General features: G+C 44.5%; 1 protein-coding gene across 3 annotated transcripts in view; it reads right to left on the bottom strand.

Moving 5' to 3' along the window:
- LOC104595591 (RNA-binding (RRM/RBD/RNP motifs) family protein) overlaps positions 1-9,137 on the bottom strand; it is a 47,932-nt gene extending 38,795 nt beyond the window's left edge. For 2 of the 3 annotated variants that reach the window (XM_010256376.3, XM_088887952.1), the window contains exons 1-4: positions 8,838-9,136; positions 8,659-8,719; positions 7,632-7,668; positions 5,959-6,089 (exon numbers count right to left, since the gene is read on the bottom strand). In XM_010256376.3, coding sequence (XP_010254678.1) covers positions 5,959-6,089; positions 7,632-7,668; positions 8,659-8,719; positions 8,838-8,957 — 349 coding nt within the window. In that variant the 5' untranslated portion in view covers positions 8,958-9,136. Of the gene's footprint in view, positions 1-5,958; positions 6,090-7,631; positions 7,669-8,658; positions 8,720-8,837 lie in introns of all 3 variants that reach the window. The other variant, XM_010256375.3, reaches the window with a different exon arrangement.
- Between the last annotated feature and the right edge of the window lie 977 nt (positions 9,138-10,114).

The following is a 10,114-nucleotide window of genomic DNA, read 5'->3' on the forward strand; positions in this document are numbered from 1 at the left end:
AGTACAGACCGAACTCCGTGATGAAGGCAGTCTTTTCTTCGTCCGCCAGGTCCATCTTGATTTGGTTATAGCCCGAATAGGCATCCAAGAAACTTAGCAACTCGTGCCCTGAGGTCGTGTCCACCAAGCGGTCAATTCTGGGGAGTGGGAAGTAGTGTTTTGGGCAGGCCCGGTTTAGGTCGGTGTAGTCGACGCACATGCGCCACTTGCCGTTGGCCTTCTTCACCAGGACGGGGTTGGCTACCCAGCTAGAGTAGTGGACTTCTCTTATGAAGTCAGCTGTGAGGAGCTTCTCGACCTCCTCGTCGACCGCTTTCCACCGCTCGGGCGCTAGGTTGCGTTTCTTCTGTCTAACAGGCCTAACTATAGGATCAGTATTCTGCTTGTGAGTTATGAGGTTGGGGTCTATACCGGGCATCTCTGCCGCGGACCATGCAAAAATATCTAAATTTTGAAGTAAGAAGCTTGCCAGTTCGGATCGTAGAGGCTCCTGGACGGAAGCGCCGATCTGAAGCGTTCAAGTTGGGTCTGTTGCTGAGGTCGGGACTGCGACTGTTTCTTCCGTGGGTGCGGCTCGCTCTTCGCCTTGCTCCGTAGGCCGCTCCAGTTCGAGGTCGTCGGCCACCTTGGTCTTTCCATTCAGAGTGGCGACATAGCACTTTCGAGACTCGAGCTGATCGCCCCGTGCTACCCCCACACCGAAGTCTGTTGGGAACTTCATAGCCAAATGGTAGGTGGAGACCACCGCCCGTAGAACATGGGTGATCGGCCGACCTATAATGACATTGTAGAGGGAGGGGATCGCGACCACCAGGAAGTCGTGTTTGAATCTGACCACGCAAGGCCATGTGCCGACTTCCACAGGTACTGTTATTTTCCCAAGGGGCTGGACTTCTTCTCCGCTGAAGCCCACCAAAGGAGTGTCCGCAGGCTTCAGGTCGCTTCTCTGCAACTGAAACTAGTCAAACGCAGCTTTGAAGAGGATGTCGGCCGAGATGACTGAGTCAACAAGTACGCGCCTGACCTCAAAGTTGTTGATTCTCAGCTTTATTACGAGTGCGTCATCGTGGGGGTAGTGGACCCCTCGCGCATCATCTTCTGTGAAGAAAATTGGCTCTTCTGTCCTCGGCCGCTTGGGATATTCTGCTCTTCCCGGGTGGCCTCATGAACTGGCGTCCGAGTTGCTGCTGAAGTGCAACCCGCAACGATCAAACCTCCCACTATCATGTGGATGGTCCCCCGAACTGGCCTCTCCTCCGGAGGCTGCCTCTGCGGTTGTTCGGCCGACCTGCTGCTGGACTCGGAAGCATCCTTACCGTGCTCCCCTTGCCGACCTGTTTTATTACTATTGTTATTATTATTTTGTACAAAGTTTCTCAAATATCCGCGACGGATGAGCTCCTCTTATCTCGTCGCGGAGGTTTTTACAACTCTCCGTACTGCGACCGTGATCTTTGTGAAAACTGCAATACAGATTCTTATTTCTCTCATTGGAATTCCCCCTCAGACGAGGTGGCCACTTCACGTACGGGGCGTCCTTGATCGCCATCAGGATTTCGGCCCGCTTCGCGTTCAGTGGGGTGTAATCAGCTCACTCCGCTACAGGAGCTCGGAACGATTGACTCGGCTTTGCCCCCCGAGTTGTATCCTTTTTCTTTCGGCTGTCTCCTTGACTGGAAGGCTCTCCTCTCTTCCTTTTTTCGGGCGCGCCCTCGCCCTTTTGGTTGATCTCCTCCTCGGTGGCTATGAACCTGTCCGCGAGCTTCAGAAACTCGGTTATGGTCGCTAGTTGATTGACGACCATGTGCCATTTGAACTCTTTGTGTGTCACGCCTCTCTTGGCTGCTGCAAGGCGTACGGCGGGGTCCAGGCGCAGTATCTGCATACAAGCATCGTTGAACCGCTTGATATAGCCCCGGATGAACTCTCCCTCTCTCTGCACTATGTTGAGGAGGCTTTCTTCAGTTCGCGGGCACCGCTTGCTGGTGACGAAGTGGGACGTGAAGGCTTGCGCGAACTGCGCCCAACTTCTTATCAATCCAGGTGCCAAGTTCCAGTACCATGTACGGGCTACTCCTCTAAAAGTGGTGGAGAAGGCCACGCACATGCACGACTCGCTGGCTCTCGCCAGGTGCATCTGTGACTAGAAGGCATCTACATGATCATTCGGGTCAAACGACCTATCATACTTGTCGAGAGGGGGGAGCTTGAAGTCTTTAGGCATTGGGACTGCCAGGAGTTCGGAAGACAGGGGGGATGGAACCGAGAGGAGGGGAGCTTTGGCTTCGGCCGAGCTTACCTCTTCTTTGCCCCCGAGCTCGGGAAAATCGCGGGTGACAGATCAGTGAGCTCGGCGGCAGCGTCTCTGCTTCTTGGTGGGCTCGGCATTTGTGCTACTCACCTTTGTGCTGTCTGGAATGGTTTGTGACGGAAGTAGCTCAGGCCGCTAGTGATGGCTGCGGACAAAGGGATCCTGCTTGGAGTTTGCAGCCAGGATCTCGAACCGGTTCTCAAGGAGCGGGGTTCCAAACTTCGACTGCCGAGGTGATGTAGACCTGGCGAGCTGGGGTCCTCCCGACCTGACCGCCCGCGGTGAGACCGGGGTAGCCAGTCTCTCTTGTCTATCGCGGAAGGAGGCCTGGCTTTGGGTTTTGGGGGGCTTCTCCTTGGCAAGAGGGGCGTTCGTCCTGGCAGTGAGACCTAGCTCGCTGTGAGGTTGGGTGCCAAGGTGGAAGCTGCGGCGGCTGAAGCTGAGGTTGAGGCAGCTGGAGGAACTGCTGCTGGTAGTGGTACTGGGAGACGTGGTGCAGCGCTTGCTGCTGATAGAGATGGTGTTGTTGGAGCTGCTGCATTTGGGCTTGCATGGCCCGCATGCATTGCACCAGGTCGTCGAGCTGGCTCTGGACGGTTGCCAGAGGAACGACAGTTGGTTCAGCAAAGGTCGTTTCCACGGAGGAAGGAAGGGGAATACCCACAAGCGTCGTTGCTCGCGGCACGTTCAAGCTGGGGACTCCGTCCACCGAGAGAGGAATGGTGAACCGTCCTATGCGTACCGTGGGAACCTGGGGTTGTTCCCTGGGGTTATCCATTTCCATGCTTCGTCCAACGTTGCTTAAGGAAGCCATGAGTGTTGAGTTTTTTTTTTTTTTTAAAGGAAGAAAAGAACTGTGAAAGTTTAGAGAAAGGCCTTTTGAAGTGTTTCCCACAGACGGCGCCAAATGATGGTGTGCAATCCGGTCACCCCTAGCTGGCACTCGCGTGGCTTCCCAAGAGGTACCTGAAATGAGGAAGAAGAAGAATCCCCGGGGGGTTTGCTCGACGGGAACGCCCCGACGATTAAGTCAGTATTCTGTGTAAGAAGCAAAGAGAGGATAAAGGCTAAGAGTGAGATGGCGCAAGAGATTTTCCGAGAGTCCTATTTTCTGAGAACAAGCTCCTTATAATAGAGTTCTGCTGCACCAGGCCCACTGGCCTCTGACAGAGCAGGTATAACCGCCACTGTTAGCCTGCCACAGCCGTTACGGACAGGGCTGAGGTGGCACACGCGGGATCGCCACTGCAGGGTACGTACCTGTCAGGTACAAGACACCTTCTAGAGGTGGCAGGCACAACACTATCTGACAAGGGACATGGCGGCTATCCTAGATCTGTCGGGTACGGTGGTCGAGCAGGAAGCCTTCCTGTGGTAGGCCGAACTACCCTTCCAAGAATTACATTCCGCTGGGCTGTCTCTTGGGTGACGAGCTGCCTGTAGCAAGTTATGCCGAGCTGGCTGGCCCAAGGTGTCTATGTCTAGGGGTGTCCAGAGATGGATCGGTGCGTTCCTATCTAGGAGTGGCCCGAGGTCCATTGGGAGGAGATTGGGCCTCAAGAGAGGTCAGGGTACCCCGAACTCGGGGCGCCCCGAAGTGCCTTAACCCCCGGGGGGAGGCTTAAGTAAGGCGGCTTCCGGCGAGTAGCTTATCCGCCCAGTTGCCGAACTAAACTCGGTGGGACCTTCCCTCCGAGTTGTGGTTGCTACCGTTGCGCTGTCACGCTGAGTCACTGTTTGAGCAAGGTCACGCCCATGTGTACCCGTGCTGCAAGGTCGGGCCAAATCACCCTCCATCACTTTTTACCCAATGTGCCACCCTCAATGCTATTGTTTCAACTAAAGCTTCATTGCATTTTTTTTTACTTTCAAATATTCTATCATTTCTTTCCTCCCAAACGGTCCAAAGTATTGTTGCTCTAGTACACTTCCAAAGAATCCTATCCCCTCCTTGTCTTGCCACTGATACCATTAGGGTTGAATAAACCTTCCACCCTGTCAAGAGAGGACCATCTGCACCCAAAAAGGGAAGTAAAGCAATTCCAAATAAAACTAACAAAAGGGCAAGAATTAGAAGGTGGAAAGCAATCTCACCGCTCAACTTACACAGGACACACCAGTTAGGGGACAAGCACCAATTTGGTCATTTCCTTTGAGGTACATCAAAGGTATTAATACAACCATGAAAAACTTCCCAACAAAAAGCACTTATTTTGGAGGGAGTAGGAGGGCACCAAATTTCTTTGACTGGGAAAGGAAGAGAAGATTGTGTGGCAACCAATGAATGTAGAAAGGATTTACAAGAAAACGACCCATCAGAATTAGGACCCAAAATCCTAGAATCTGACCCACCTTCCCCCAAAAATATTGAATTCAGCAATCCTAACAGCTCGGACACTGCAAGAAGTTCAGACTCTCTAAGGTTCCTGTTAAATCCAAAGTTCCAATTCAACCCTGGAAGGTGAGATGGTTGACTTAGGAAATCTGAAATAGGCTTACCCTTGAACCTGGACAGATCACAAAGAGAAGGAAATTTCTCACCCAAAGGAGTATCCCCAATCCACACATCCTCCCAAAATCTGATTTTACTACCAGAAGGCCATCCATGATGTTCTTCTTGTCTCCTTTCTGCCGTGTTAAGGTGCTGCCTTAGCACCTTATTGGTGGTTGAATTCAGTTTTTATTTTTCTCTAATAATTTATTATCCTTTTATCATCAAAAAACCAATAGGATAACAAAGGAGAAATCAAGAAGTGGAGGAGATGATTCAACAATAGAGTGGTAAGAATGAAGAGCCAACCTAAAATACAACGTAAACATCCATTATTCAATGGACTAGCAACCAACAAAAGACTGATAAACTTGTACTATATTAAAAGTCCTAATGGGTTTCCCTAGGAGTCAGCCACCCAAACCATAAAATTGTAGGAAAGATTTAACTCCATTCTTTCATTACTCATTAAAAGAGTTTTTACAATGATATGTAGATGTATGTCAAACCTCTTTGAGATCTACAAGATAATCTTTCTAACGAGTGTAACTAAACAAGGAAATACTTGCTAACAAAGAAAAGAATTTCAAATTTAAATAAATCTAAAAGGTTTTCTCAATTTCTATCAAATCCTTGAACAAATTGATGGCAAATCAAATCTTTAATTGATTTAACTGAGATCACTATCATATCCTACTTGAGCTGGCCAAAACTGCAAAAATGGGCCCCGAGTTCATGGGATGTCCAGGATGTGGGCTGCAAGTATGGGCTGTGAGACCCAAGGCCTAGGACCATGCCTTCTTTTCAGTTCATTTCTTCTTTGTATCAGGGTGATTCCCCAATTAAACAATATGAAAAGTGTAAGGAGAGTAGAATTAAAAGGGATTAGGCAGCAGGGACGAGCCTAAATGGAAAATGGCGCAATGGAACATACCAATTTGTACTTCACTCTTTTTATTTAGTTAATAAAACCTTAAACAGTTATTGCTCAAAAAAACGATTCTAAAACAAATAAAATTAGAAAGGAATCTGTAATTTTATTTGATTAATAAAGTTTTAAACAGTTATTCATCAAAAAACTGCCTCTAAAACAAATAGAATTAGTAAGGAATCTGTACTCAAAAAGTCTGAACTAGCTAAAGTGAAAAATATTAACCTTGATTTGCCCTTGAATGGCGCTGCTCTAGGGGAAGACGATGCATGGCATGTTTAACCACAACTTTCCTACCACCAATAGATGCACCATTTTTGAGCTCGATAGCACGGTTAGCATCTTCCATGACAGCACTGCAAGAAGAAGAAATCAGTAATAGTGTCAGTAACAGATTTTGATGCAGTCCACATGAAGAGTATAAACCACAGAAAGCATCAGCAGAAGATATGGAATAGACATCCTGTTTCTTTATGGGTGATACTAGTATTGATAAGAATCACACAAACAGCATTTCCAAAAAATAATTGGTAAGCATTACAGACCCAATAAGAAGCATAAAAAAGGATTTACAGAGGAATCAAACAGGAGCAATCCAATCACTCCTGCAGCTTTCAGAATTGACCTCTTAAACAACTTAATAATAGAAGTCCAGGAAAAAGCTAGCATCGTCTCTTATCTTTAACAGTTTGACTAGCCTCAGATAGCAAAATCTAAAGATAACCACCACAATAGCATCTTTGACTGGGCCTTATATACAGATTTTTTTAGAGAATCATAAAACAAAGATCAACTGCTACTGCTAGTTATTAGATCTGTTATGGGGGGACAGTGAGAGATTTTTTGATGAGTGGGTGAGAGCATAATGCCACATGCATATGTTAGAGTTAAGCATCCAAATTATGGAACAAAGGCAGAAGCAAAACCCTGAAGAGCACATGTGATTTACAGGTATTTCAGGCCTGGATGTAAGGAACCTTGGCCTTTCCAATAGCAAAGAAACTGCAATTGGACAGAATAAAATAGTAAACATCTCATTTAGAGGGATCTGGTTATCAGCAAGCCCTTCAGCAAAAACCAGACATTATACCTAGAAGTGGCACATGGAAAGACTTAGGCCCCGTTTGGCGCGTCTTTCCGCACGGTATGTCAGCTATTTACAAGCTTGGCAGACCGCAATTCGGTCTATTCCCGTTGGTTCGCGGTAGATCTAGCCGCCAAAAGCCGATGCACCAAAAAGACGCGAGAAGCCCAAAACAGGCAATTTTTGGGAAGCTCCAAATAGATCTTTTGCGTTTTTTTCTATTTGTCTCCGTGCGGAAAGACACACCTTGACCAAACAGGCTTCAAGCTGCCCAAATCGCAAAAGCTCAATGCGTCTTTTGACTGTCAGAGCTACCAGAAGATCTTCCCAAAAAGACTTGCCAAATGGCCCCTTAAACTGAAAAGAATCTCTCCCAATGGTATTTGTTGTTTGGCCTTCCTTTTCTAGAGAGGGTTTTGATTCACATTTTCTCATTGGGTGAACTAGAAAATGGTAATTCTAAGTTCAGATTTTATTGTTTCTTAATAAAGCAAGTTGATCATGTTAATGATAAAAATGGGTGGTTTTGTTCCTTTGAATTTATATTGTCTTCTCTTTTGTATTCTCTACCCTTTAGTCTTTTAGACATTCTATCAAAAAGGATAGATCTATTTTATATGGATATGTCATTCAGATGGATATGATACCAGCAAACTTGCTAATCAATAGATTTCTATTCAGAGTGAGTATATTCAGTCATGGATTCTTATTCTCGGAAGAATTTGACGGTTGTTGCTACTTATTCTTTGTTTCCTGATAAAGTTAATAAACTTTGTAAAGAAAAATACTAGCCAATCTCACTTCCTATACTTACAATTGGACAAATCCAAATCCACGGTGTGCATTCGATCCTGTGAACAAGCCATGAGAAAAGATTAGAAAAACAATATATGAATGCCACAAAAAAAAACAAATAAAGATAGGAGTAAATAGCAAACGCACTACAACAACAAGCAACAAGTTAGTCCATCCAATAACTACATGTCAATAGATTACTTGTTAAGATGCTCAAGTTATAGTACACAAGAGTCAACCCAAAACTCCGACATTATAAGAGGTAATAGCAAACTCTAGAACTGGTCACTATAGTATGTTAAATGTAGGTATTTCTTTTCTTTTTTTTTTCTATGAATTGTTGAACTAAGCATGTTTTGATGCAAAGTAGTACCAACTGTGAAGCCTCCAACTTATGAACACAATGTAAAAGGCCATTACCCAATGTTGGTCCCAACTATCTGCCATCTTGGGAGGGATGGACTGGATAAGGACCTAACCTTTAGCTCTCTTTTCTTTTTCGTTTTTTTTTTTGATAAATAATACTCTTTTCTTTTTTTAAAGGGGAAAATAATGGCCACTCTCGGAATGAATCCCAACTCTCACATTTCTCAGCCTGAGATTTTTTTTTTTTTTTTGATGAATGAATATAATTTATTAAAACAGAAATATGACAGCCTGAGATTTTACCATTACACCGAACAGTTACAGTAATGGTGTGCATTTAATTTACACACCAAAAGTTACAGTCATAGCGGTATGATCTTAACAAAATCAATTGAATGCAAAAGTGCTCCCTAGATTCTACCACACTAGTTCCACTTAAGATAAGCATAAGTAGCTAATTCCCATATACTCCCGTGAAACAACTAATGCAATATAAATAGCAACCAATAAATCATCAAAGGAGAAACCATGTATTTCAGTACCCAGACCGGCAGAGTTTTCCCTGGATACAAAAGAAAATAATACCATACATCTCATACCAAGTAAACTACAATGTTCAATCACTGGAAATAGACCAGAAGAATTAAAAGTTTATCAGCGATAGAAACACATTTACTTACCCTTTTCTGTCACCATGAAGCAGCGTCTTATTGGACCAACCTCGCTAAATGTTTCTTCCAACTGAAGTATGAATAAAAACAGAAAAGAAGATTTCGCAACCATTCCAAAGCAGAACAAAAGAATGATTGAGCTCTCAGAAACCCAAAACAGAGACTAATTTAAAACACGATACGCTTACCTGCGAGTTAGTGAACGAATAGGGCAGGTTGCTGACGAATATCGTTGATGGGGAATGACCGCTATCCTCTTTCGGCTTGAGCCCTTCACCACTCTCCTGCATCCTTTTCTTCTTCCCCATATCACCTGATTGACTGTAACGGAGAAAATCAAACCAATACCGATAATACAAGTATTAATTAGCGGGAGAAGGATCGTAGTTCAGGTGTTCTCGTCTTCTTATTCTCTTTACAGTTGCAGTGTCGCGCCAGCAGCGCCAAAACCCTCGCCTCTCTTTAAAAACCCTGCATTTTTTCTTATGCTTTTTGAGGGTTTGTTTGGATGATCAAATTTCTTCAACAAAGCCCTACCCGTACTTCGCGACTATTTTTTAAGGGGTCTATATTGATTCAATCAAACCAACTTATATCTTGCGACACATCAATGAAAAAAGGGGTAAAAACAAACAATACCGTACTTGTCAAAAAACGAAACAAACAAACCCTTAAATGCCTTAGCCACAAGACCCACAACAATAAATCAAAGGCCTTGATTTTCTGCTTTAGCCCTGCGCTACGACATTAACTCGCTACAAAATTGCCACATGTCCAGACGATTGTCCCCCAAAGCTCGATCCGGTATGGTCCGAACCCGACTACCAACTATTTTTTTCCCTTTTGATTGGATAATTCAATTATTTGTTCATCTGTCTCTATCAAAAAAAAAAAAAAAAGCCTACAAGCCTGGATTGCCTTAACTCGGTTTAGGTCATTTCACCCATTAAGTAGGTGTTTGGCATCGGTGCTACAAACATTTCATAAAAACGATGTTGGGTATGTGGAATTGTAAGTATTTGGAACCGGTGCTGCTATATAGATTGTTTTTTGAGAAAACAGCAATGGTTTTGTTTGATACCAGTGATGTATAACTGTTTTTAGTATTGATCTATATTATTCAACGTCCAAGATAATGTCATATCATTGCACTAATGGCAACAACGTATCGTTTTCTCAAAAAACATTGAATTTGGCATTACTCTAGACCACACTTTCCTAATTTCCAAAGGTATGGTTTGGAGCAACTTTTTTTTTATAATGGTACTAAACAATAGGGCGTTTTCTGAAGCACTGTTTTCTCTAATGTAGCGCCTATGTAGCACCGTTTTCTCTGAAAATGACATCAATGCCAAATATCACCTATAAAGGTTAAAAAAAAGGCTTAAGCCAAAAGTTTTTCCTAAATACTAAAACCTTCCCTCGCTTTTTAGTTGGTTCCCTTAGGTATACACGTGGATTTGAT

Source organism: Nelumbo nucifera, chromosome 5 (genome assembly GCF_055504915.1).
Source record: "Nelumbo nucifera cultivar China Antique chromosome 5, China Antique-T2T, whole genome shotgun sequence".
NCBI lineage: Eukaryota > Viridiplantae > Streptophyta > Magnoliopsida > Proteales > Nelumbonaceae > Nelumbo > Nelumbo nucifera.